Source organism: Moschus berezovskii, chromosome 25 (genome assembly GCF_049115385.1).
Source record: "Moschus berezovskii isolate FMDL1 chromosome 25, NW_MosBer_1.0, whole genome shotgun sequence".
NCBI lineage: Eukaryota > Metazoa > Chordata > Mammalia > Artiodactyla > Moschidae > Moschus > Moschus berezovskii.
The window spans coordinates 10,539,906-10,566,899 of record NC_142484.1 but is presented as its reverse complement, the minus strand read 5'-3'; the positions used below and the strand labels follow the sequence as shown (position 1 = coordinate 10,566,899).

At 52.2% G+C, this 26,994-nt stretch overlaps 3 protein-coding genes across 9 annotated transcripts; 1 reads left to right on the top strand and 2 right to left on the bottom strand.

Moving 5' to 3' along the window:
* Positions 1–2,287: 2,287 nt before the first annotated feature.
* On the bottom strand, positions 2,288–6,007 carry TMEM258 (transmembrane protein 258). Its single transcript, XM_055415779.1, has 4 exons — positions 5,902–6,007; positions 4,031–4,140; positions 2,897–3,033; positions 2,288–2,398 (listed from the first exon to the last, which is right to left on the bottom strand). Exons 1-3 carry the CDS (start codon positions 5,902–5,904, stop codon positions 2,907–2,909), a joined length of 240 nt encoding a protein of 79 aa, XP_055271754.1. The 5' UTR covers positions 5,905–6,007; the 3' UTR covers positions 2,288–2,398; positions 2,897–2,906.
* Positions 6,008–6,209: 202 nt separating this feature from the next.
* On the top strand, positions 6,210–11,795 carry FEN1 (flap structure-specific endonuclease 1). The gene is made up of 2 exons (XM_055415772.2): positions 6,210–6,357; positions 8,881–11,795. Exon 2 carries the CDS (start codon positions 8,900–8,902, stop codon positions 10,040–10,042), a length of 1,143 nt encoding a protein of 380 aa, XP_055271747.2. The 5' UTR covers positions 6,210–6,357; positions 8,881–8,899; the 3' UTR covers positions 10,043–11,795.
* A 1,173-nt stretch (positions 11,796–12,968) lies between these two features.
* FADS1 (fatty acid desaturase 1) lies at positions 12,969–26,722 on the bottom strand. 7 transcript variants are annotated; one of them, XM_088832419.1, is made up of 13 exons: positions 26,161–26,178; positions 25,178–25,298; positions 24,381–24,491; positions 23,647–23,844; positions 22,876–22,977; positions 22,644–22,772; positions 19,271–19,331; positions 17,320–17,396; positions 16,331–16,428; positions 16,060–16,156; positions 15,731–15,810; positions 15,486–15,611; positions 12,969–15,254 (listed from the first exon to the last, which is right to left on the bottom strand). In XM_088832419.1, exons 3-13 carry the CDS (start codon positions 24,441–24,443, stop codon positions 15,203–15,205), a joined length of 1,083 nt encoding a protein of 360 aa, XP_088688545.1. In that variant the 5' UTR covers positions 24,444–24,491; positions 25,178–25,298; positions 26,161–26,178; the 3' UTR covers positions 12,969–15,202. The 7 variants fall into 7 exon arrangements, with proteins under 7 accessions (XP_088688545.1, XP_088688544.1, XP_055271744.1 ...); XM_088832418.1 differs by lacking the exon at positions 26,161–26,178 and adding an exon at positions 25,959–25,973; XM_055415769.2 differs by lacking the exon at positions 26,161–26,178 and adding an exon at positions 25,703–25,919.
* Between the last annotated feature and the right edge of the window lie 272 nt (positions 26,723–26,994).

Here is a 26,994-nt window from a genome sequence, read left to right as displayed (position 1 = left end):
GTGGGCCGGGGCTCTGGGGGCTCTGGGAAGGCAGGGTCCTGGCTCTGACCCGTCCTTGGGAGCCTAGAGACACCCACCCGACTCTGGCCAACAGGACGGGCCTCTCCCCCATCTCCTGTCTGCTGGTCGCCTCACCTTCCCAGATCAAGGGCCCCATGCTGGGCTCAGCCAGCCAGGCTAGGGGCCCTGTGCTTAGCAGTAGGCCCCAGTTCTGCCCATCCTCTCCGGAGCAGAGCAGTGGGTTTGGGTTACTGAAGTCTTATCTCAAGTGCCAACGTAAACCTTTCTTAGTGGGTATCTAGAGCCTTCTGAGGTCACAGCCAGGCTCATGGAAGGAGTGGAAGTCACTGCACAGTGTCTGTGTTCAGAAATGTGGACGGAATTGCCGTTCTCGCTTGGTGATGTTCTGCCGCCTCTTTGGGAGGCAGGCCTTGCCCCTCCTGCCTCTCGTTTTCAGCTTTGAGTGGGAGCCTTTAAAGGGAGACCCGAATCCTGAAGAAGCCTAGGAACCATGGGCCCCGTTCTGCTATGGACATCAGGCACTTGTCCACACTGGCGGGATGGGGGTAGCCAGGATACCTCACCTCCCAGCCCCTCCGCAGTGGGATTCCATGCCCTTCTTCTGACATAGGAATTAGACGGTTCCCCATACCACTGCTTCCCTGGTAGCTCAGTTGGTAAAGAATCTGCCTGCAATGCAGGAGGGCCCCCGTTCGATTCCTGGGTCAGGAAGGTCCGCTGGAAAAGGGATAGGCTACCCACTCCAGTATTCTTGGGCTTCCCTGGTGGCTCAGCTAGTAAAGAATCCGCCCGCAATGCGGGAGACCTGGGTTCAATCCCTGGGTTTGGAAGATCCCCTGGAGAAGGGAATGGTTACCCGCTCCAGGATTCTGGCTTGGAGAATTCCTTGGACTGTATAGTGCATGGGATCACAGAGTCGGACACCACCCCACACAGGTGGCTGAGCCTTACTTAGCACTACTGTTCTTCCCCCACTGCAGGAACCCTCCTCTAAATGCCATAAACCTGCCGAGCCTTGTCCCTTGTGATAGGATGCTGAGGCTTCCTCAGTGGGGCTGCGGGTTTCTTGGACCAGAGCCCCTTAACTGGAGTTAAAGTGCTTAAACTGGAAAGTGACCCTCCACTGCTCCCTGGAGCCACTTGGACACAGCATCGCCCCAATCTGGTTAGCAGCTGGCTGTTTCCATGCCTGGGGAGGGGGTCCTCTGTGTGGAGGCTGGGGCCAAGTGGGGGCTCCAAGCTGCTCAAGGCTGGAGGGGGGGTGGGGGGTCAACCTTGGACCAAAGTTGCCTTAAGCCCAGGGAGGCAAAAGGGTTTCAGGAAAGGCAAGTGGGCCACCTGCTGGAGGCTGACAGCTGCCCGGTGGGTGCTGCTGAGTGGGTGTCTTGGCTTCATTCCCTACCTGTGACCCAGCAGCACCCCCCTCCCTTCCTGCCTCCCATGTGGCATTTACTCCTATAGCCATTGGGCTAATCTCCCCAAGCTTCAAGCTGTATATAGGGCCTCTCAGTGCACAAGCACCCCGTCCACGTTACAGCCCCCAAGAAAGCCTGCATGTGCATAGCGCACCCCCTCCCTCCCACGTAACTGCCCCCGCCACCCTGCCTGAGCTCTGACTCGTATTTATCGCACCAACTCTGACTCGAGTGGGCAGAGGGAAGCGGCCCCAGGCCTGCTTGCTTCCTGTCCCCTGTTCTTTTCTGAAGTAAATATACGTATATAAATAAATGTATAAATACTGCTTTGTATCTGAGCTTGCTTCCTGTCTTCTTGAGATTGTTCCAGGGTGGGGTGGGGGGGGGAGGATGGAGTCATCTGTGGGGCTGGGACCATGTGGAGCCCCTGAGCCTGACAGATGCTCTACCCCATTATCCCTAGCAGCTTCAGACCTCGGAACAGGGCGTGGTAGCCCCTCCCTCAGCCACACCCCACGGACCTACTGCTGCCCGGCCTGGGTTAGGAGCCACCTTACGGACAAGCTGAGCCTTCCGAGGGTCCCTGGCTACACTTAGAGGAGGGGCCTGGCCCCGGGACAGACTTGACTGGTGTGGGTTCCTAAGGAAGTTTACTCTAGAAGCTGCAGAAGAGGGCAGGCTCAGTCCCTTCCTGTCCACCCACAGGAAGCCCTCAATTCTAAGCATAAGATACTCCCCACATTCCCCTCCTAGGCAGAGTGCAGGGCTTCCCAGCCACAGGAACCATCTGGGAGGCAGCAGAGACACAGGAAGGGGAGGGACTGGGGAACCATGGGTTCCAGCACCAGACAGGCTGTCACATCTGCCTTTATTGTAGTAACAGGTGGGACACTTCCAGCCACAGTAAAAAAAAAAAATTAATTTACAAAAGCAGGGATTCGGTGAAGCTGCCCGGTTAGAACCTGAAAGAGAAGGATATCAGAATGAGGGCAGAGACCCATCTTTCCATCAGCTTCCCTCACACAAGCCCTCCACTAAGTGACTAAACATCAGTCAAAATTTATCTCAGTGACTGAGAACGCTGAAACTGACTAAAATGGAACTCCTGGCAGCAAGTACTGGATCCTGGCCCCCCGCCTGGCCACTTGCTGATGGCTCCCCAGCCATTGTACATGATGTGTAAGAACACAGAGGTGGAACCACATGAAGCCTGTGCCCACAGCCCAAGGCAGTACACTCCAACACCAGACCCAGGTCGGACAATGTGGAGACCTCAGATCTGACACGGTCCCGCTCGGCTCAGACGCCCACTAAGGGACAGGGAAAGAAGCCCATGTGTCTGGTGTCCCTATCCTTTCTGCCCAGGCTGTCTCCATTAGCCAAGGGGTCACACAGGCCCGAGGACACCGATGTGGGTGTGGGGAGGTTTCTCCAGCATACCACCCTGTCACCCCTCTTACCTTTGGGAGCTCATATGTAGATGCCGACCCAGAGCAGCAGGAAGAGGACTCCAAAGCCCATGAAGAGTGAGGCCACCAGGGAGATGAGGAGCTCTTTGTAGATATCCCGGGTGTACTTGGTGGATGTGACCTCATAACTGGCAGGGTGATTAAGGAGAAGCAAAGGGGTGGACTATGCAGGGCAGGGAACTTGGCCAGGGTATCTCTGGGAGAAAGGCATGGGCTGACAGATTTCCGGAGGCTGGTCTGGCTCCGTGCAGCCGGGAAGAGGGGCCCAAGAGATGACCTAGACCCTGGCGCTCCTACTGTTGGGGCCAGTGTGAGGAAAGCAGGAGAGACTCCATCTTGAAGCCTGTTATCCATCTTAAAGACAAGATGTGAACCCTGCCCAAGAAGTGAGGAAACCACTGCTGGTGTAAACCAGGTCTGGAGACTTCCCTCCCCACAGATGGCAAACGGAGATTATAGTTAGGTCAGGCTGCCCCTGTTAGATTAAGCATGGAGACATCCCCCCTTGATGTATAATCACTGTCCCCCCTCCCAACCTTAACTGTTTGTTCTCCTAGCACCTACTTGTTGTAAAACTCAACCATGTACAACAAAGGGATTGCTAACATGTAACCAGTCAAGTAGTTGGGGGTATAAAGCTGGGCCTCTCAGAAACATCAGGGTCCTCGTTGGGAACTGATTCCCCTTGGACCCGCTGGAGTAATAAACTGTAACTGTACTCCAATGTCTTGAGTGTCCTCCGAGGTGTGCTTTGCAACTCCGGATCCCACAACACCCTTCAACCACCCGAGGTCACATAGATAATGAGCAGCAAAGCTGGGACTAGCCCTCTGATCTCCTGACACCTGAGTGCATCACTCCTTAAAACACTTGTCCCTGTCCCCAGCCTCCAGTCCAGGCAGGCCCTCCGCTTACTATGAAACCTGAAGAGCAAACTGAGCTCACCTCAGCTTGGAAAATAAGGCCACAACCTGACTTTGGATATCAACGGCCCTTAGCCCTTCCTGACTGTTTTGCTTCCCCACGCCAGAACAAAAGTGGCTGGGTGCATGGACCCAGTGTAGTTCCTCCCTCCAGTTCCCACATCACTAACTCTGGCCCACTGGCTGCTCAGTCAAAGGATACACGAAGAACCAGGCGGTGAAGAACATGCCAATGGCCAGCAGCACCACGGTCAGGTGGGGAAAGACAGCTGGGTTCACGGGGCTGGTATATCTGCTCATGGCCTCAAGTTCCTAGGGGAAGGCGTGAGATCAGAGCCACCGAAGAATCCCAAGACTTCAACCTGGGAGGACTACGGGGTCATCAGAGCCTCGTGCTGCTGTGACTGCAAGAAGCTTATTTCAGCCTGGGAGACAGGGACATCCTTCCTGGTTCCTTTGACAGAACCACTGTCAAATGATACCTTTTGAGAATGACAACGATTATGATGACATCTTAAACTAAGGTGGCACTTTGTCTTTTCAGTAGGAGATGAGAAGGGCAGCTAAGAGTCAGAGGCTGAGACACACCAGGGGACTGATTAGCTACAGATCAACAGTCCTTAACATTTTTTTTTTGGCTGCACCATGCAGCTTGTGGGATTTTAGTTCCCTGACCAGGGAATCGAACCCACGTTCCCTGCATTGAGAGAGCAGAGTCTTAACCACTCGACTGCCAGGGAAGTCTGGTCCTTAACATTGTCTGAGGTCACTGATCATCATGGGGAAAAAAAAAAAAAAACATGATGAAAGGTCTGGCTTTGCCTGGGACAAATCACATACAAGAAAAAGTTTGTGGGAGTGGTGAGTCCCTTCACTGTTCACGTGAAACTATCATAACATTTTTCTTTAATTGGTTATACCCCAATACAAAATAAAGTGCTTTTTTTTTTTTTAAAGAAAAAGTTTGCTTATGATTTTAGGAGCTTTATGGACCCATGTCTGTAGACACCAAGCTCAGCATCCCCACTGAAAGGCAGACTCTGAACGGGCCTCAACTTCTAATTCTCTATTCTTCCCACTACACAATTAAGGAAGCTTGGGATCTGCAAACAAAAGACATAAGTCAAAATTCTGACTCTACTAAATACCATGAATCTCAGTAAGTGATTATAATATCTCTCTCACGAGGTTGATGTATGATTTAAGACAAACGTCATAGCATTTAACTCATTGCCTGGCATAGAGTAGTTGCTCAATAGGTGTTTGTTTCCTTCCCAACGTTATAGGGAAGATCATTAGCTAATGCTTGTGAAAGAGGGCTGTAAAAGTAAAGTTCCGTACAAATGTTAATTTCCATTGTCACCCATCAGCTAATGTTTAAATCCAGAACATAACAACTCTAGACAAGTAAACTGAGCCCATTGTTCTAAGAGACACTGGAATTCAAATCAGTAAACATTTATGCCCCCCCCCCATAAACGATAAAGATAATCACTGCCATTGTCTGAGCCTCCAATTGCAGGCTCCGTGTTTGGCACTGGGAATACAAAGATGAATAGACATCATCCCAGGGCTAGAGGCACGTCAGATGGTGGTCACTAGGAGGCGTGGCAGAAAACAAAGAAGTTCATGACACGCGGCAAAAGGGCTGTACGCAGGTTGTGGGGGCTCCCAGGACAGAGGGGACAAGTGCCCGAGACAGTTGGAAGTGTTTCACCAAGAAGGTGACTTTTGCCCAGGGCTGGGTAGTGTGAGTACGAGTTCCGCAGCAGGGAGAAACTTGTCAGATAGAGGTAACGGTTTGACCACAGGAAACAGAGCTAAATGCTGGAAGGTATTAAAAAATGCACCCACACTCCTCATCCTTATAAATCGCGAGATCAGAAGCCCAGTGCGATCAAAACCTTACCTAAGGAGTCAGCCCCTTCCCCGCCCCTCAGTACAAATCGAAGGATTCAGGGTCCTCCCGCCCTCTAGACCTCGGGCACCTGGCGCCTCTGTGAGAGAAACAGGCACAGGACGGACCCCGGGGGTCCCCAGAGCCCTGTCCGGAACTCCCCTCAATCCTCTCACCATTTTGCCGGGCACAGGGTAATCCGCCACTCCGCTACCGGAAGAACACGTCGGCAGGAGCAGGCGCGCTGTTCAACCGGAAGAGGAAATGCGTCACGCGGGTGACATTGTGGGACTTGTAGTCCCGTGGTTTCGGGTGTGGCGGGATCTGGGGCCTTCGGGAGCCCGGGGTGGAGTAGGGGCAAGCAATGGAGAAGGGTAGAGTCAGGTCTCAGAGCAGGTCCGTCCGCCCTGGGGGTACTGATTGCCGTAAGAGAAGCTGGCCAAGGGGGCTGAGGCCTGTACTACACTTCCCAGGATGCTGTGCGCCGCGACAGGTCACGTGACGGGAGCGCGGGCTTTGGAAGGCGGTGGAGCGAGAGGGTACCAGAGACTGGTGCTGAGGAGGCTTAGGGGTAGAGGCGGGAGTCGGGCTGAGTTCTGTTCTGGGCCACCCGGGAGCATCCCAAAGGCCAGGTGAGACCCTTGGGAAGCGTCTCTGAGAGCGTCGGGCCCGTTTTGCGCCGGCTGTTGGGGAAGGCGGGCGGCTGCCGCGCGCGGGGTGGAGCGAGCGCGGGACTCAGACGGGCCCGCCACTTTCCAGCTGTGAGTCCGGGGCCAGTCCCTTCATCTCTGAGCCTCTTTCTTCATTTGTGGAAAGAGGATAGCTCCCACCTCATGAGGTCGTTGTGCATTGTGACTGAGCTCCTGGAGGAGATACCTTTTTGACCTGCACTTGTTCATATCCCTCTTCTCCCTGCCTTTGTTGGACGCGGTGGGAGGATGTCCGGCTAATGAGGCATGGTGCCCTCGTTATAGCAAAGCCGGTAGCTTGAGGCACGAACCAAAGGATCGAGTGGGTTCTGCTGGGGGAACGTTTATGAACACCTAATGTTTGTCAGAGGTTTTCGTTTGATATCTCAGATAACCCTGGCAGTAATTCTGCAAGGCAAGCATGGTTATCATCTTACTTGGTAGATGAGAAAATCAATGCTAAATGGCTTAATAATGTCACACGCTAAGTGACTTAGTGATCACTATTACCCAGGTGGTAAATAATGGTGCCTAGATTCAAGGCCACTGCCATTCACAGAGGAACTAAGACAAGATAGGCCTTGAAGAAAAGGGCTGCAGCATGGTGGGAGGAGGGTACAGCTGAGCAGAAGTGAGGCAGGGTAGTCTTATCCCAGCCTTTGTCTTAGGTTCCCAGACTGTAAAGGTAAGTTAGCGTGTTGGACACACCACCAGAGGGTACATGATGACTTTAAGAGGCACCCCCAAAATCCTTTTTTAAAAAATATTTTTTGGCGGCTGTGGCGCATGTGGGATTTTAGTTCCCCAACCAGGAATCAAAACTGTGCCCTCTGCATTGGGAGCACAAAGTCTTAACCATTGGACTTCCAGGGAAGATCCCCCAAATCCTTTTGAATACTTATGCATTTAACGTGTAGTAAAATATAACTGATAAAGTACAGGTATTATTGCTTATGATGAGTTCTCTTTTCCAATGCAGTTTTTAGAAAATGGTGTCCATAGAAAGAAAATCTTAAGTGAATGAAAGTATAGGTTTTCATGGGAAGTTGCACAGAATTGTGAGGGTGGTTTAGGCCTGACTTAAGTTTGGAAAATACTGTCCTAGGAGATATTTTGTTAAGGAGTTCGAACCACAGAACTGTCATACTAGGCTAAGTGACTGCATCTCTGGATCAGGACTCAGGGTGGAGAAGGAGCTGTAGAGTTTACATTTCAGACTTAGTGGTGGAGAGAAAATACGAAGGGAAAGACTCAAAACATCATGACCGAAGTAGAAACTCTTTGAAGTGCTGATCCGATGCTGAAGAGAGGTTAGAGAAGTGTTGTGAAAACCACATTACTCTCACACAGATGTTATTCCTGCCAATTCTTCAAAGCTGCTATGTTGCCCAGAGAAACAGAACAAACAGGATCTAGAATATGGATGTATGGGAAGACTGACTTTAAGGAATTGGTTCAGGTGATTGTAGGTGTTGGAAAGTTGAAAATTTTAGGTCAGGTCCGCAGGCTGGAGACTCAGGTAGGAGTTGATGACTGGTCTTGAGGGAGGATTTCTTTGTGAAACCCATTTTTGTGCTTATGGCCTTTCAGCTGATTTGATGAGGCCCTCCAACATTGTGGGCTTCCCTCTTGGCTCAGATAATAAAGAATCTGCCTGCAATGCGGGAGCCCAGGCTTGATCCCTTGGTCAGGAAGATCCCCTCTTCCATGGACACAGGAGTCTGGTGTTGCAAAGAGTCAGACACGACAATGTGACTGACATTTTCACTTTGCCACATTGTGGAATGAAGTCTCCTTTTCTTAAAGTCAACTGATATAGATGTTAACCACATCCACAAAATACCTTCACAACAACACCTGCATTAATGTTTGATTAAATAATTGGATATTGTGGCCTTGACAGATGGACACAGAACTAACCCTCAGAGCTGCTGAGAGGAGGTGAGCTGGAGGAATGAGTTGGGAATAAAGATCCAAAGGAGGAACAAATGTGTTGTTCTTGAATTGGCAAGAAGACAGATACTCCTAAGTTTGTTTACCCCTTTAGACATTTGGTTGCCTTTTTATCTGTCTTGTCTCACCTTGTGTAACCGGGATTTGTGTGTTGTTCAGGGGGCAGTGCTGCCATCATGGTCCCTGGCCTCCTCCTCTGGCCTTGCTGTAGTCCGTTTTGCATGCTAGCCCTGTTGCTGCCTTAGCCACAGAACTTTTAAGTCCCTCAAGGACTTGAACATCTTATCTTATCCTATCAGCATGTGGTTTAGTTCTTGATACTCAGGAATCCTTAGTATTAACTGAATGGACTAGTGTTAATTGAGTAGACTTTCTTGCTGTACATTTCTTAATGACTTGGTGTCCTTTTGTTGTGCTAAATTTGTTTAGCTGAAGGCATGATAACCCTCTGCCCCTGGTAACCCTCCTCCATCCTTTAAGTTCCTCCTTGTCTTACCCACCTTTCTTTTTTAGCTGTTCCTCCTGTATTACTATGGGAATTCAAGGACTGGCCAAACTGATCGCTGACGTGGCCCCCAGTGCCATCCGGGAGAATGACATCAAGAGCTACTTTGGCCGCAAGGTGGCCATCGATGCCTCCATGAGCATTTATCAGTTCCTGATAGCTGTTCGCCAAGGGGGGGACGTGCTGCAGAATGAGGAGGGGGAGACCACCAGCCACCTGATGGGCATGTTCTACCGCACCATCCGCATGATGGAGAACGGCATCAAGCCCGTGTACGTCTTCGATGGCAAGCCACCGCAGCTCAAGTCCGGGGAGCTGGCCAAGCGCAGCGAGCGGCGGGCGGAGGCAGAGAAGCAGCTGCAGCAGGCTCAGGCCGCTGGGGCTGAGGCAGAGGTGGAAAAGTTTACGAAGCGGCTGGTGAAGGTCACCAAGCAACACAACGATGAGTGCAAGCATCTCCTGAGCCTCATGGGCATCCCGTACCTCGATGCGCCCAGCGAGGCAGAGGCTAGCTGTGCGGCCCTGGTGAAGGCCGGCAAAGTCTATGCCGCGGCCACAGAGGACATGGATTGCCTGACGTTCGGCAGCCCAGTGCTCATGCGGCACCTGACTGCCAGCGAGGCCAAGAAGCTGCCCATCCAGGAGTTCCACCTGAGCCGGATTCTGCAGGAGCTGGGCCTCAACCAGGAGCAGTTCGTGGATCTGTGCATCCTGCTGGGCAGTGACTACTGTGAGAGCATCCGGGGCATCGGGCCCAAGCGGGCCGTGGACCTCATCCAGAAGCACAAGAGCATCGAGGAGATTGTGCGGCGGCTGGACCCCAACAAATACCCTGTGCCGGAAAACTGGCTCCACAAGGAGGCCCAGCAGCTCTTCCTGGAACCCGAGGTGCTGGACCCGGAGTCTGTGGAGCTTAAGTGGAGCGAGCCCAATGAAGAAGAGCTCGTCAAGTTCATGTGTGGGGAGAAGCAGTTCTCCGAGGAGCGAATCCGCAGTGGGGTCAGGCGGCTGAGCAAGAGCCGCCAGGGCAGCACCCAGGGCCGCCTGGATGATTTCTTTAAGGTGACCGGCTCCCTCTCTTCTGCCAAGCGCAAGGAACCAGAGCCCAAGGGAGCCACTAAGAAGAAGGCAAAGACTGGGGCAGCAGGGAAGTTCAAAAGAGGAAAATAAACGGGTTTCCCTTCACGATACCTCTGTGACCACAGGATGTTTGCCTCTACCTGCAAGAGCTGGCGCTGAGAAACCTCCGTGGGGGTGGGGAGGGGCTTACATTGCTTCCCCGCACCACCCTGCTCAGTAGTGCATTTCCCTTTGTTACTTGATCTCATGGCAGGAATGCCACAGAGGTACGTCATTGTCTTTTTTTTTAGCTCAGGAAAGTATGTCAGGCTTAAGCCGCCTCTCAGGCAATTTAATAGACACTGAATCCATTGTTACATAAAAGCAACAAGTTTTGAAGAAGAGAGGGAGGTAAATGGTGGAGATGAAAGACTGGGGATGATTTCCTGCCTGGCCAACGTGGTGGCTAGTGGGAGGTGACCGTGGAACCACACTGCTGCTCTCTCTGGCTCAGCCTTGACCCGCCCTAAAGAGTAGCCATCAGGGAGATGCAGTGTCTTAAACAGATGGGAAAAGCTGCTGAGAAGTAAGATAGGCAGAGAGCCAGAGTCCCTGGAGTTGGCAACAAGGGCTTGATTACCAGCTTTGTATCCTGGGGTGGGAACTTGCTATGAAATTCCCTGCAGTGGTAATTCATAGGCTTAAGGTGTTGGAGTGGTTCTCACGGCCTTCCTGAAGCATTGGAGTTGAAACTTTGGGATAAGATGCTGTTTTCATGTGCTGTTTTTTTAAGGTATGAGAAGAAAAGATTCAATAAAATTATAAAAAGTAACCAGAATGTCCTGTTCTTTGAGAACATTTGAAGACATCTCAAGTGCCCTAGGCTTCAGGCAATATAAAATGTTCTTTTCACTCCAAGGTAGCATGTTAGAATTGCACATTAGTAACATGTGATTTCAGAGTGGCCAGAAGATGGCACCAGTGCTCCACAGGATGACCAAGGCAGCGTTGGCGGTCCTTTAGCCATGAAGCCTGGTTTACCTTGCTGGGAAAGGAGTTTTAATAAATTGAATGAATTTCTAGTTTTGCACCTGTTGTGTGAGATAAAGGAGCTCCTTTGAGAAATCCTCACAATTTAGATCAACTACATCATAGCATCCAGGCATTTACTTTACCAGTTTATAAATCATGAAAGCTGTCATTCAAAAATCACTTTCTTATTTCCTCTGTGACGTAAATTTCAGATTACTATTTTTAAACATTTGGAATATTATGGTTTTTATTTTTTCACCAACATAACTTTTATCAATAAAACATACCCTCAGTAAAACAACATTGTAATTCAGTTATACTTGAATAAATTTTTTTAAAAACAGTAATTAACACAACATTGTAATTAAACTATACTTAAGTAAAAAATGAATCAAAAAAACCTATCTGGATAGGTGTGATGTGATATCTGTTGTGATTTTGATTTGCACTTCTCCCGTGATTAGTGAGGTTGAGAACATTTTCATTTATCACTTCACCATTTTTACTTAATTTTGGCGAGATGTCTGTTCAGTTATTTGGTTCATTATTAAACTGGATTATTAGCCCTTTTTTGGAACTTGATTTATAGTTATTTCTTAGTCCTTTTTCAGTCATGTGGTTTGAAAATTTTCTTCCCATTCTGTATGACTGTTGAAGAGACTTCTTTCCCATTGTGGAGTCTTAGAACCTTGGTGAAGATGATTGTGCCAGTATGTATGAGCTTATCTGAGGGCTCTATTCGGGCCCATAGGTCTATCTGCCTGTTTCTATGCCAGTATCATATTGTTTTGATTGTTGTGCCTGTGTAATATATTTGAAATCAATAAGTGAAGCCTCCATCTTACTCTCAAGATTGTTTTGACCCTTTGGGGTCTTTTGTGTTTTTATATGCATTTTTCAAAAATTTTTATTGGCATATAGTTGCTTTGCAGTGTTGTTAGTCTCTTGCTGTGAAATCGGTGATATGTTGGTGTATATCCTTTCAAAGACCAGTGGTGTTCAGATATTTTAAGAGTAAACTATCTTTGAAGTGAAATCTTATGTGAAATATAAGACTGTAAGAGCTCCTCTGGTTAAAGCAGGAATGAGATACGGTCTCCCCAGCAACATCTCATAACCAGGGGCCTCTAAACCACTGGTGTAGACAGAAAGTTCTGTCCTTAGGGCAGGGATCTTAGTCTCTGTTTCTAGCAGTTGACAAACCAATTTTCCAGATTGCACCAAGCCACAAAACTTGAGTTCCATTTTTCTTTTTGGCTCTCCTGCACAGCATGTGGGATGTTAGTTCCCTGACCTGGGATTGAACCCTGCAGTGGAAGTGTGGAGTCAGCCTGTACCAATAGTGATGGGGGCCCAGAAGTGGGAAGACTCGGGAGTTACTTCCTTGACACAGCAGCCCGTTAAGGGCCTGTCTTCTGTGGTGGCAGGTAGAGTGCTTTGTCTTTGGAATTACCTGGTCTTTTCTAGAAGTTTATTAACCACTGCAGGGAGAATTAGTCCTGCCCATTTTATTTAGCACATTCTAATATTCTTGCTTGGAGAGGAGAGCTGTTCTAGTAGGGCACTGGTTAAAAGGGCACTGCTTTGCAGTCCAACTCTGAGGTATAAGAGTTGGCAAAAAGCAGTCTTATGGACACTACCTACATTGACATTAGATATGAGTTTTAAAGGGTCAGGGCATTGCCTCATGATAGGAGATGATGCACTGAGCACTGAAACCGCTCAGTGTATGCAGGCTGTCTACACTGAGCGCTGAAAACAGTGTACACAGGCAGTCTAGCATTTAAACTTCTGAGTATCACGGGAAGGGGTTGGCCTTTCTTCTTGCCACAGTTCATCCGAACCTTGGTGTTTCGCAGAGGGGCCTGACGATCCTCCCTCTACCCCAAGGGAGCTCGTGTTCTAGAAAGTTAGAGCCGTAGAGGTAGATAGTAATTTGAAGCAGAGGTACAGGCAGCCCTATCAACAGGTACAGGAAAGCATCATGGGTTGTAAGTGAAGAGCCTTTGTTTGGTCAAAATTAACTTTTATTTCCCAGTTTGACTTCATCGGCACGTGATAACAAGATTGGTACACAAAGGATACTGACACAGGGCCCACTTAAAAGGCCTGTGGCAGACTGGCAGGAAGATGAAAGTAACAGACAGCCTAGAAGTTGGAGTTCTTAAAAAGTGAGCTCAAGTGTCAGTTCAGCCACATCTATGACCAGAGAGGCAACTGATCCTCTCTAATCTGGCTTTCTCCTGTCATGGTGTGGATCCTGTCATTGTGAGATCACTCATGTTATCTTGAAGCTCTGAGCTTTTTGTTACTTGTCTGTCCCTTAGTGGCCCTGTGAGACCACACTGGGCCAGACTAAGGAGAGAAGGCCACAGTGGTTGAGGTGCTTTGAGGACCCGGACGTGGCTCCGTAAGACCCTCTAGCTTTGCTCAGATTGGGCAACCTGGGCCCAAAGCCAGATGGCTTGACAGGCTGGGTTTAGCACCTATTCTAGAGTGAAGGAGCCAGTGAAAGTAGACTCTCTAAATTCTGCTTCTCAGTTGTTCTGCCCCAATGGAAAAGATCTAAAATCTGTAACCTGGTTTTTTGTGTGTGTGTTTGAATGTAAGTCTGTTTTAAGTAACAGCAAACCCTGTTAGGTGGTACCTCTAACCCCACCCCAACATGCCCTAGGCCCTTCATTGCCCTGATTATCACTCTCATCTCTTTGCCACTCTCTTCCTAAACTAAATGTGAATGCTCCCAGGCCTCTGCTTTTTTCTTCTAGCTTAAGGTTCTCTCTTTCCAGTGTCCAGAATACTCAATATGCTTAGAGAAGATGCTGTTGAACAGGTGAATTGATCTCACCAGAACTGAAAGGCTGTGGGGGTGGGGATGTGAATGCTGATAACCCGTGGGGCACAGTCCTGGTGTTCCCTCTCTAGAGATGCGTTAAACTGTTTTCCATCTTTTTTTTTTTTTAAAAAGAGATTAAAAAATTGTATTTCAGTGTTAGACTGATACACTTTTAAGAGATTCTTCTAAATTTCTGCCTGGTCTCCAGCAGAGAAAGACACTTGAACATAGTTGCCAGAGTAAGGACTCTAAAGGACACCCATGATGGTCAGACTTTTGTTTTTTATCTTCCTATTTCTGATAAGAACTATGAAGTCATTATATTTACCCAATGCCCCTGCTCAAAAGTGATGCTGAAACATAATTTGTTATAGAAAATCTCTTATAACCCTTATGTTCTTTTTGACTGAACTCTTGTGTTTTCACCAGTCTCTCCCCCGGGCTGGTCACTTGCGCTCACTTGATTGCTATTTTTGCTAAATCTGGAATTACAAGTAGGGGAGTACAGGGAAACCACTGGGAGACCCAGTTTGTTTCTATGGAGAAGACTGAGTGTCGCATGTGCCCAACTTGCTTATGGAGCAAGAAGTAGACTCCCCATCCTAGGAGTGTTCTGTCCCTTGGGTGATAGTTAAGAGGTCAATCAAAAGCTGAAAGGATGTTTAATGGCCAGTGGCTCCGCTGGCAGCCTCATGTTCCCTTGGTCCCATAGATTAAACACAAGACCAAATCCAGTAGTGTTAGCATCCTTCAGGGCTGGATGCCTCCAATAGCACAGCCCTGGCCTCTGCTGCCCCCCGCCACCCTGCTTCTCAAAGTGGAAAAACTGCTTCTTAAGGAGTCTGAAGCAGACATGGGTCACACCTAGCCCTCGAGTGAGCTGAGCTCCCAGGCCCCACACTGTGCCAGGCCTCAGAATTCTAAATCGTGCCCAGGCGGTTCAGCTGCTCTTATCTTGCTCCAGCCTGTGAACTTCTTGAGGTTTGCCAGCCAGGGTAGAGAAGGCACCGAGAAGTGGACCAGTGGGCTGAGCGCCTCCCCTTCCTGGGTAAAATTTCAGTGCTAAATCTCTTCCTGATTTCTGGCTCAGTAGGCCTTCCCTATTCTATCACCCTCCCGCCTCCCTCTTAGCTCACCAGCCACCTGCATCTGCCAAACAACAACAAAAAAAACACAAAACACCGCTGTCCCAGAAGCTCCACCCCTCCTTTCAGGGGACTTGTGTGTTTCCCCCACCCCTTTGGGTCTTAGATCTATGCCTGGAAAATAAAGGGGAGGGGTTTGAGTGCAAACCTGTTGTCTCCTCAAACCCACCCCCTCTGAATATTAGGATTGTAGTGGCATTGCCCCCAAGCTTCCGTCTGCTTTGGCGCCATAACCCTTCTTGCAGAGGGAGGCGGCTGTTATTGGTGGAGATAGGCATCTAGCCAGAGCTGCCCGGACTCCTTCAGTGAGCTGTGGGGGCAAGATGAGGGCAGGTAGTGAAGGAAACGGGCCGGAGAGGAGCCCAAAGCCAGACCACCCACCAGAAGTGCAGCAGCGAGGCCCTTCCAGAGGTGATGTAAGGCCCCTTTGCCTGGTGACCCTCCATTCCAGAAGACCCGGGAAGCATTGCTGTGGCTCCCACCCTGCACTCTTTATCACCGACCCCACCACCTTGCCCTCTTCCCAAGCTCAGATACTCACTGGACAATGTCAGCGAAGGCTGAGAACAGGGGCTTGGACTCGTACTTTATGCCATGCTTGGCACACAGGGACTGCACCAGGGGAGCCACTTTGTGGTAATTGTGTCGAGGCATCGTGGGGAAAAGACTTCAGGGACAGGAGGCGACAGTCAGTGGCTCCAGCCCCTCTGTCCCCGCACCACCACATCCTTTCCCCCTCTACGTGAACCCTCCCCAGGTCCCTGCCTCCCCGGCCTCCCTACTCACTGGTGCTCAATCTGGAAGTTTAGGTGGCCACTGAACCAGTCATTGAAGGCTGACTTGTGGACGTTGCATGTTGCCTGGAGCTGGAGGGGAAGGTCAGAGGGAGCATGGCTCTGGGTACCAGATGGAAGGGCCAGCCCAGCCTTCCTCAGGCAAAGCTGGCCTGCTTTGGTCACTCCCTTCTCCATGTGGTGGCAGGAGAGAAGTGTCCAGCTAACGAGGCAAGGTTCGGGAACTTCTGTTGTTAGCACCACCCACCCCCTTCCCTGGGTCTGTGCCCACCCACCCTTTAACTGTGTTATGCCCAGGCCTTTCCAGTGACTGCCCCTTACCTGGGTGGAGACCCAGTCCATGTTGCGGTCATGGTCAATGTGCATGGGGATGTGGTTCATCTGTGTAACCCACACAAACCAATTGCTTTCCAGGAACCTGGTGGATAAGGCACCCAGACAAAGTCAGTATAAGCAGAGCCCAGAGTTCTCACTCTCCCTCAAACAGCTGCTCCAGCCCAGCACCTTCCCCAGCCAACACTCCCAAACTAGACTGGTTATTCCCAAACGTCTGCTTCTCTATGCCAGCCCCTGCTCCCCCATCAAGTACTACCTGACCGTGAAGAAAAGCCCCAGGAAGCCTTTCAGTCCCAAGAGCGGCAGGTAAGTGAGGAAGATGCGGACGTAGAAGGTGCTCATCCAGGCCAAGTCCTGCAGCGAGAAGCAGGAGAGCCCTGTGACGCCACAAAGCACTCTCCTCTTGTAGCGCCTGTTTCTCTGCATGGAGCAGCCACCCTCCCTGGTCCTGAGACGAGTGGTCACGGCGGCCTCTCTCAGCTGCCCCTTCCAGTGCCATCTAGCACCGCTGCTCCTTTCTGAGCAGCGCCCCCAGCTCTCCTTGCTTCCTTCCTTCACAGGTGCCAGGTCTCCCTGTCTCCAGTTCCCCCGAACCCATCTCTGTCCTTCCTCCGGCTGCCATGTGAATCTTCCAGGACCGCAGCTCAGTCCACGCCAGTACCCTGATCAAACTGTCAATCAATTTCCTGCATCGCTCTCCTCCCCTGACACCCAAGTCCAGCACCCCTCGTCCACTGACCAAATTCGCCCATTAATCCCCAGCTTCTCTGCTCAGAGTCCGTTCCCACTTCCCCACCTCTACCTGTCTACGGCCAGCTAGAAAAGTGATGTCATCAAGTCCTTTCTGATGCCTCCCATCCAGCCAGGTGCAGTCAGCTCCCTTTTGGAATCCCAGAACCTTCAATCTATACCTCTTTTCTGGTTGTACTCACATCCTGCTTCATCAGACATTTCCTAAGAGTAGGGACTGTCTCTCATTCCTCTTCCCCCTACCCAGCCTGGCCCCTGCTTTATGCCAAGCACAGTGACCTCAAGAGATACTCGCTGAATGAAATAGGGCATCAGAAGTCAGGTTGCCTGCTGAGCCCAAATCATCCCATCTAGAGATACAGGAGGTCTCTACCTGGTTCTGCTACTTTGCTCTAAATTAGGCCTGGAGTAAACCCCAGTGGAATTTTCCCTGAGGAGCCCCATTCCCAGCCCTGGCGACAAAGGATGTGGGATCTGGGGGCTATGGATACTTACCACCCACTTCTTCCTCTGGATAACAAAGTAGAAAATATACCACTGGAAGTAGACAGGCAGCAAGCCTGGGGGCCCAACTGGGGAGGAAATGGAGACACGGGACGAAGTGTGAGCCGCAGAAGGGTTGCCAAGGGCCAGCTGGTACAGGACAGATGGCCTCCAGCACAGGGCTGCCCCTCTGCCATCTCCTGTCGCCCCCCCCGCAGCCACTCCCCTCAATCCATCAGGACCAACCAGGCACTGAAAGTGGGCATGAAGGCCAGTCTGAAGAAAGGAGACTCCCATGGATGCTGAGAGGGTTAGGGCTAGGGCGTGGCATTCTCTTCAGTGGAAGAGGACAGCTGGGGAAACAAGCTTCACTTCGTGTGGAAGCTGCCCCGCACTTGCGCCTTTAAGAAGGAGCTGCTCATCCTCCCCGAGCTGAGCTGCCCTGTCTTCAGCCCTGTCTCTGCCTTCTCCTGGCCCTATGCCCATCCTTGCAGCCATCAGCCTCCTGCTCCTGGTTGCTCCACCACGTGGGTGAAGGGACAGGAGCTGGAAAGTGTGTGTGTTGAGTCGGGGGACCCTGCTGATCCTCCACAGGCTGAAAGCTCACTTCCCTGGACTAGGGAAATGCCACCCAACCTGAAGCAGCCTGGAGGTCAACTATGGAAAGGGGCGCAAGAGCATCTCTTAGAGCTGGGAGTTGAAGAAGTGGCTCCCATCCACTGTGCTATTCGGTTTCCTTCTGTGTCCCTTCTCTGCAGGGCCCTGACATTACCTATAACCCAGCATCACGAGGCTCACCCATGGCTCTTCTATCCTGATGTGCCATGGATTCTAGCCTTTCTTCCAATGGTTCTGTCCCACCCTTCTATCCCATCCCCGTTTCTCCACAGGGATGGAGTTCCAGGCAGTTAAGATAAATTCCCTTGAAATAAAATGGGATCAGTGGGATCGTCCCCGCCTTGGGGGAATTGGCTGATGTTTAAAATTCCTTAGGCATTATGGAAGGGCTTCCCTTGGAGCTCAGTTGGTAAAGAATCTGCCTGCAAGAGACTTGGGTTCAATTCCTGCATTGGGAAGATCCCCTGGAGAAGGATCCCCACTACAGTATTCTTGCCTGGAGAATCCCATGGACAGAGGAGCCTGGCAGGCTACTGTCCATGGGGTTGCAAGAGTCGGACACAACTTAGTGACTAAACCACCAGCACAGGCATTATGGAGCAGATCTTTAAAGCAGCGCCAGTCTTCAGAAAGAGCTTAACAACTTCCCTGGCGGTCCAGTGGTTAGGAATCCGCCTTGCAATGTAGGGGTCTTGGGTTTGCCCCCTGGTCAGGGAACTAAGATCCCACATGCCGTGGAGTAACTAAGCCCGCACTCTTCAACTACTGAGGCCGGTGCTCTCCAGGGCCTGCATGCCACAACTAGAGTGTGCGATCCACAGCGAAGTTCCTTCATGCAGCAGCTAAGACCCAACACAGCCAAATAAATGAGTATTTTTAAAAAAGGAAGAAAGAAAAGAGCTTAAGACAACCATAGAAATGTTACCTCTTCCGCCCCTCTTGCAGTCCAATCCTCCCATTGCTAGTCTAGCTACCTTTCGTCCCCCAGGGAGTTGGACTGTGCCCCACCTTGACCCTGATGTATGCTTGACAAATCAAAGTGATGTTTCACAGGTTTAATCAGGATTTCTCCCCACCACTCAGTTCCCTTGTGGAAGCCAGGGTGGGCCTGGAGAAACTAGTTTGATCCCAACACCATTGACCTTTGACCAAACATTAGCCTACATGTTGACTTTGCCCCTTAGAAGCTAAGACTGCTCCCTTGCAGGAAGTAACCTGTTCCATGAGGAGAACTTCCTCCAGCCTTTACTTCAGACACTGTCATCTCAGGAGGCTTACTCCCTACTCACACCCCAGTTGGCAGCCCCTGCCAGCGGCCCCACTGGTGCTGGAGGAGGATACTCACTCAGGAAAAAGTATTTGTGCTGGTGGTTGTAGGGCATGTACTTTTTCTTCTGTTTCCCGAGCTGGGAAGAAAAAGCAAACACAAATCAGCACCCACAGGCCGGTCACCCATTTCCCTCCCCTTGGGACTCTGGCTCTTCCCCGAGCAGGAGCAGAAGCCTACGGTAGGGGCCGACAGTTTGCTGGCGCCATGGAAGGCTCCCATAGGCCCAGCCTGACCTCCAGCTCCTGGCGCTTAAAGCCCAAGCTGCTGGGCTTGCTAAACTCGCCATACCATGGATGCAGCTCGGTGGCTCACACCTGCAAAAGGCATGAGCACAGCAGAGCCTGGGGATCCTCAGGGCTCCCCATGTTCATCCAGAGACACCCCTGTCAGGTTTCCAGGGCCCCCCCAACCTCCCCTTCCTGTCTCCATCTGGTACTTTTTTGACACCAGGGTCTCCACAGACAACCATCTTCACCCCTATACGGGTCAGCAGTCTCTCTATATCCAAGCCCCTGACCTTCTCCAAAATCGTTCGGTTTCTTCAGATGTCAACATGAGCTTTATAAGATCCCTTGAAAGCTAAGCAATGTATTTGTGGAAATGTATCTGAAAGCTAAGCAAATATTTGTGGAAAGAATACCAAGAACAGCTTGGCAATCTGAAGGTCCTGGCAAGCCAGCAGGTGGTGAGGAGAGCTGCTGCCAGTTCAGCCAGGGTTCCCTAACAAGGGTGCTCAAAACCATGACAGTGGAACTCTGCACTCTCCTTCAACAGCTCCTTCTGCCCCACGTGCCCACGTTGGTTCTGGTGACCAGACAACCACGGGGTACAGGAGGAACTCTACCCCAGAGCTCATCCTTCCCTCATGGGTCCATTTGCTGTTTTGACAGAACATTTACTGAGATTGTGCCAGGCACTTTTGCTAAATGCAGCATTCTTCCTACATTAACTGATTCATTCAACAAGTATCTATTAAGTATCTATGTACCTGGCGCTGTTCTAGGTATGAGGATACAGCGATGAGCAACATAAAATTCCTCCCCTCGTGGAGCTTATAATCTTAGGAGGGAAAACTGGTAATGACCTTATAGACAGAGTTGAAGAAACAGTAAAATATGACCAAAAGGGAGGGAGGCAGTGTCTTGGGTAGGATAGTCAGATACAGTCTCCTTGGGGCCCTGACATCAGAATGGAGACCTGAATGATGAGAAGGAGCCAGCAGTGCTGATACTGGGAGGAAAAGCATTTAAAGCACAGGGAACAAAAGTTTGGGACGTTCAAGGGACAGAGGAAGGCCAGTGTGGCTGGAAATATAAAAGGGAGAATAGTCAATAAAGCCAAAAAACTAGGGATGGGCAAATCATGCTGGTCCTGGAAAGGCTACAGGAAGGAGTTTGGATTTTATTCCAAAAGTGATGGGGAGCCCTGGTTGGCCTTCAGCAGGTGGCAGGACCTGCTTTGCGCTTTAAAGTCTCACTCTGGCTAGCGGTGGGGAGAATGAACCGCAGGGGGCAGGTAGAGTTGAAGGGAGACCAGCAAGGAGACTGGACCAATATTCCAGATCGGAGATGGACCAGACCCAGGGACAGGAGGCAGGGGAGATGGAGAAGTCTATGGACTGGGAATATGTTTTGAAGGCAGCATCCCATCCCAAGCAACATTAACTAAGAGGGAGAAGCCGGAAGAGAAGCATCTGCCGTGTTTGGTGGAGTAGGTGGGTAGAACTCTGGCCTTCTTGTTTCGGAACTGTTACGGAAGGGAGCTCTGTCTGCCGGCTGCCTCCTTGAATGGCAATCAAGACTGTAATGACCATCACAATGCTGAGAACTGCCCCACTGTGTTTCAGCTCTTGAAGGCCAGTAAAGTTACCTTGAGCATGAAGAGTTCCCTACACTTCCCCTGTTCTCCAGGGGAGCTGGGAGGCACTGGGACAGATGCTCCTGTGTCAGCCCAGGGGTTAGTGCTCAGTCTGGACCCTCTGAGGTTGAACCAAGAGCCAAGCAGTCTGTAACCCACGCATTTCCTAACAGACAGCCTATCCTCAGCCTTGTAACTAAACAAACCAAAAAAAAAAACAAAAACAAAAAAACCCCCAAAACACCAGAGAGTTATTTTGGTCCCAGAGCATTCTATTTTTAGTGTCTACAGAAAGGAATTTCCTAAAAACCCGAGTACCAAGAAACAACAGAGGGGGAAAAAGAAGCAACAGAGGCAGTGGTGTGAGAAGGTTTCCTTCCACTTAAGACTCTCATCCTTTGTAAAAAAAAAAATCTTTATAGTGACAACAGAAGTGCTACCAAGAGCCTCATGCTCTGCCCAGTAAACAACCCACACTGCTCTCTAAGGAGCCACCCGAGCCAGGGGAGGCCAGGGCCAGTGTGTCATTTGCACAGTGTTGGGCATATAGCAAACCAAGTAAGTCTCTTTTCAGGAAGTGGGAAAATTAGAACCTTGTGGTCAGAGGAAATACAAGCCCCAAGCTAGGGGTTCCTGGTGCTAGGACGGCCAGTGCTGCCAGAACCTTCCCACAGAGTTCTTCTCAGGGCCAGAGAGGAAGGAGGGCCAGGCTGTCTTGAATTCAGGCCTGGAACTGAAATGTTTTTAACAACCGTTTAATTCTGGGTGTGTTGAAATGTCATAGTGTGTCATGGAGTTGGGGAGGGGGACCTGGCAAAACTCGGACTACTGCCCAGAGCCTTGGGACAATGGGTTTTACATCAACTTTTCAAAGAACTCCACTGGCCACTCACAGCCTTCTGTCACCTAGCACTCACTACAGGCTCACAAGGTCTCCTAGCCACTCTCAGGAATTCATCCAGTAGCAGCTGCAACGTAATTGTTGCTCACAGCCTCAGATGGCAACTCAAACCCAGTGCTGACCACCCAGAAAGTTAGATTAGAATCAGGTGGGTGGGAAGAATTACTCAGAGGATGGATAATCTAGGCAATGGGTGTCAGAGGCATAATCCGGTCTAGCTGTTGTGGCGGAGATGATGACGCAGGAGGATGCGAGTGTGACGATTTCAAAGTGCAGGGGGCTGACTGTCTGGGGTGGGGGTGTCTAAAAGCACCTGCGCGGATGACCATCCATCGCCTTCCTTCAAGGCTGAGCAGCGTTTGCACAGCAATCTGGTCATCCTGTGGGTCCTCAGCAGCATGTGGTACCTTTCTGCAACAGCTATTTGCTGACTTGAACTCACAACGAAGGACTTAGGCTGTCCTGGCAGCCTGTTTATTCCCTATGGCCTCCCACGACTTCCAAATAGTCGCCCAGCCAGCCCGGCCCAATAGCTTACCCACACAGACCAGCATTGTGAGCACTTCCCCACAAGCCCACTGTGCTGGCTGGTTTCTGTGCTCCGAGACCATCACGGATACCTCTGCTCACCTCCACAGAGAGGACCTTCCCCAGGGCAAAGAGGAAGGGGTGCATGTTGATGTCGGGGTCTTTGCGGAAGCAGTTGGGCTTGGCATGGTGCTGGAAGTGCATGTGGTTCCACCAGCTGGCAGGGGCCCCCTACAGAAAAGTGGGGTGTGAGTGTGAAAGCCTTGTGTCCCCTCTCCCCCGGGCTGCCCGTCATCGACTTGAGTTTCAGAGAGTTCCTCTCCATCCCACTGACCTTCAGGTGACCGATCACAAAATGATGTACCAGGTGGTTCCACTTAGAGGTGCCAAAGACGGACAGGTGTCCAAAGTCATGCTGCAGCCAGCCAGCCTGGACCTGAGTGAGAAGGGTTAGCGCTGAGAGCGGCCCAGCGTCCATCTGAGCTGACTCGGCCTTTCCCCCTTCCTTCATCCGCCTGGCCTGTGCTGGCCAAACTGAGTACATCCGGAAAGGAGGCAGGAAGTCTGGGTCCTGCCTCTGCCACCGACTCACATGAGGGCTGGGGCCAGTCACTATCCCTTCTCTGTTCTTTGCAGTCTCCAGCTCTGGGCCTCTGTGACTTCTGATGGACTAAACATCCAGAACTACAGACTGGGACAGAGTGACTAACTCAGGCAAGCAGGAGGCTTAACGAACGAGTGGGTTCTGACAGCCAGGTGTTGGGGCAGTGTTCTGGTGGGGGGTGGGGGATGCCAGGCTTTACCGAGAAACCAGAATCTTGGTTCTTGGCACGGCTGGACCATGACAGAATCTGAACATGAAGTTTCTGAGGAGACATGCCACAAGAAGAAGGGAACCCTGGGAGGAGCGGCTAGAGGCAGCAGGAGAAACGGAAGGTGCGTGTGTGGAGGAGATGAGCAGAGACAAGTCACAGACAACAGAACAGGTGTTCTCTCTCGGTACCAACTCTCCCGCTGTGTCCTCCGTGGCCTTCTAAGGGGTACAGAGAACTTACCCTACGGGTTCTGGGTGAGGCTGTGCTCTCACCAAGCCCAGGATTCTCACCTGAACTATACTGAGCAGCACGGAACACACGAGGAAGGGCACGAAGGATGTCCCAAAGAGCCAGAGAGTGAGCCAGGCGGCAACGTCCAGCAGCAGGATGTGCAGCAGGTGCAGCAGGAAGAAGGCAGGGTTGGCCTTCATGAGCCCCATCCGCTCCACCGTGGCCCGCAGCTCCCGGAACTCATAAGTCAGCTCTTTCTGTAAAGAGTGGAGGTGCAAAGGCTGTTATTCTCCCAGTGCAACCCAGCACTGGAGCCAAGATCCCTCTTAAGCTCAAGGCACTCCCGCTGCGATAACCGAGGAAGCCCACAGTCCTAGGTAAAGGTACCGCAATGCCAAGGATAACGGGGTGCTGTGGGTTCAGGTCTAAGACCATGTGGTCTTTGGAGTTAAACAGAATCATCTGCCCCTGCTCTGCCACTTACTGACAGCGTGATCCTTGGTCATGTTGCTTAACCTCTCTGAGCCTCAGTTTTCTCATCTGGAACTGTGGATTATATGATGTTATACTTGGCAAAGAGTTAAGTGCTCAGTCGATTGGTCTCGGGTTGAGGATGGTGATGGTAGTGGTGGTAGCCTTGTGAGAACTACAGCTTCCAAAGGCTCTGAAACCCAACAACTATGTGGGAGAAGCAAGGATCTCAAGATTTGCAAGAACTACTGACTGTGGTCGCCTGTGAGCATATGGAGGCCTGCCTTCTATCCCCTGCCCCTCCATCACCACAGGGTCTCACATTCTTAGTGGGCTCAAAGCTGGGCTGCTCCGGAGACAGCTCTCCAATCAGGAGGGAGTTCATATACTTCCTCACAAGGCCCTTGTTGATGTGGAACGCCACAAAGGGATCCTGCAAGGATGGGGAGAAGACAGAACAGTAAGGAAGTCAGCCCTGCCCCCTGGACTTGTGGAGGGCTCACACCAAAGGTCATCCTCCTGATCCTGCAAGGACACTGCACCCGAGTTCAAACGGAGACCGCCGCCCTCCAGGCAGCCTCCCTTTGAAGCTGCTCAGACTAGTCCCTAGTGTCCACCACTCAAGATCACCCACAGCATCTGTGTTCTAGTAAGGTTACCACACCAAGGAACAGGAAGCACGGGGAGGGGGACCACGGAAAGCCGCGCCTGGGCTGGCCTTTCCTCTGGATGGCTCATGAAACCTGAGGAGGGAGACTCCTTGTGTCCACTAGGGGACTGTGCATTTCTCCCCCTTTGCTCCACAGCTGTTCCGGTCGGCCTTCCATATTTCTCCTCCCACTCTGAACACCCCGCGCCCTGGCGCACCGATTTTGGTTCTCCAAGGTGGGGTCCTCAGTCACTAAATTGATGAGATTAACGTCCTGAAGGTCAGTCAGCCCCCCAGGCCCTAAGGCAAAGCCACTAGCGAGGAGGGAGCCGGGGCGGAGCCGGCTGCCAGTGGCACCACATGTCCGGACCAATCGCGCTCCCCGCTGCGGCCGGCCCCGGCCCCCAAACCACACTGCAAGAAGCCCCAGCTTTCGGGCCTGCTCCATCTACGCATGCGCCAGTCCACACCTTCGCCTTCGGCCACAGCCTGCGCGCCCCAATGGTCTCTCCGGAGACGAGCACAGCCTCCCAGGCCGAGGGAGGGGCTGGTCCTCACACCGTTAGGCTCCACCGCGACATCACAAGAACCCTAGTGGCCCGAGGGGCGTTCTGAGTTAGCAGGGAGAAAGCTGGGAACAGTAGATGGGGTCGCGGCGCCAGGCGAAGGATATAGGGTGACAGGACACAGCGAAGCGAAAGCTCCAACCTCTGGGTCCCAAGGAGTACCCCCCGCTCCCGGCCCCAGCTCTGGAACTCAGAAGGGAGGTGCTAGCAGATTGTCTAGAGAGGGAAGCAGCAGAATCGGGGCTGGGCAGCGCGCTGGCCCGAGGGAGGGATGCCACCAGCACTTGCTCAGAGCCCAGGAGTGCAAACAGCTGTCCGCTGTGGCGAATAGCTGGAGACCCTGCTGGACTAAGGCTGAGTGACCTCCCCACGGGATTCCAGGACTGCTCTCGGGTCCTAGCTAAGTGTATGCCGGTGCAGGCTCCCCACCTCCCGCACGATGGCCCCATTCCTCCCCGGGCACGAGCAGGTGCTAGGCGTCTCTGGCCAGTGCTGCCCCATCCCATCTCTCGTCTTCACCCTGTGCAGGGGTTCCCAAGACAGCGGGCGCCAGGTGGCTTTCCCCCACCTCAGTTCTCCGTCCTGCCTGCACTCGCCAGCCTAGCCAGGCGCGCTCGGTCCAGATGCCGCTGAGCTTCCCTCCTAGCCGCCCAGACAGGCCGAGAACCCTCTCCCCGCCACTGACCCCTCCTCCCTCGGTCTCGGCAGGTCCGCCGTCGGGGGGCCCCGCACCCCGGAGCTTCTTCTCCCTCCTAGCCCTGCTTCCCGGCCTGCCCACGCTTTGAGACCGCAGATCCGGGCCGCAAACAGAGCCCACAGAGCGGTGTGGCGGCCCTTTGTCTGTGAGTGCACATTGCGGGCCTCCGTCCCTACTCCCCAGACTCCACTTTTTCACCGCCTCTCCTGCCCTTGCATCCCGATTTGGCAGCACATCCAGTCACCCAGCAACAGGTACGCTCCTGAGCCTCCCGGCTTTCCCCAGAACTAGACAGTGTTCAGCCACGACTGCCAAACTTCCTGTCTCGCGCTCTGAGCCTCCAGCTCTAGCCGTCCGGTCCCGCCTCCTCTGGTGCCCCTGTCTGGCAGCGCTCACCGTGGCATCCTGCCCCGCGTAGTGGCTGATGACCCGGGAGCCCCCGGGATGCCGGCGGACGAATTCGCTGATGTTGTACACCTTTCGGTCAATCACGAGCCACCGCTCTTTTTCGCTTCCAGAGCGCTGCGCCACTTCGTCCCAAGTGAAGTAGCGCGGGGTCGGCCCCTGGGCCGGGGTTTCGGGGGCCATCGGGGCCGGGCGACAACGCGCGCCGGCTGGGTGGCTGCGGTCAGGAGTGCGCACAGGACCCACGGCGTAGCGCGCGCCGGCCTCGCAGGCTCCGTTAGCCGGTCCGCTGGTGCGCGTCCCGATCCCCGCCGCCAGCGCACCGGGTTTTCAGCCACGGAGGGGGTCGGCGCGGAGCCCTGCTGCGCGCGCTCCTATTGGTCGAGCCGCGTGGCGCGGGGAGCGAGTCCCCGCCTCCCCGCCGGCCTTGCTCGGGCGTGCTCTTGGGGAGGGTCGTGGCAGGCGGGCGGGGGGCCGGAACGCGCGCCCCCTTGCGGGCACCTTGCGGGGGTCGCCGCCGGATCCCACTTTTCGACTCGCGCCTTTCGGTCACGGGGGGAGCCGCGGACTGGATAACGGTTCCTGTGAAGACTCCTGGGTGCCGGGCCCGGCTCGGGGA

Bases quoted from the DNA above. Each gene is read 5' to 3' on its own strand.
- TMEM258 (XM_055415779.1), bottom strand. The intron at 3,034-4,030 runs GTATCCTTTGAC...TCACCCTGCCAG, and splicing joins TTCACCGCCTGGTTCTTCGT to TTATGAGGTCACATCCACCA.
- FEN1 (XM_055415772.2), top strand. From the start codon at position 8,900: ATGGGAATTCAAGGACTGGCCAAACTGATCGCTGACGTGGCCCCCAGT.
- FADS1 (XM_055415767.2), bottom strand. From the start codon at position 26,558: ATGGCCCCCGAAACCCCGGCCCAGGGGCCGACCCCGCGCTACTTCACT. The intron at 15,811-16,059 runs GTAAGGGGCAGT...CTTCCCCTCCAG, and splicing joins TGGACTGGGTCTCCACCCAG to CTCCAGGCAACATGCAACGT. The intron at 15,255-15,485 runs GTGAGTATCTGA...TTGCCCCCACAG, and splicing joins GCCTTCGCTGACATTGTCCA to CTCACTGAAGGAGTCCGGGC.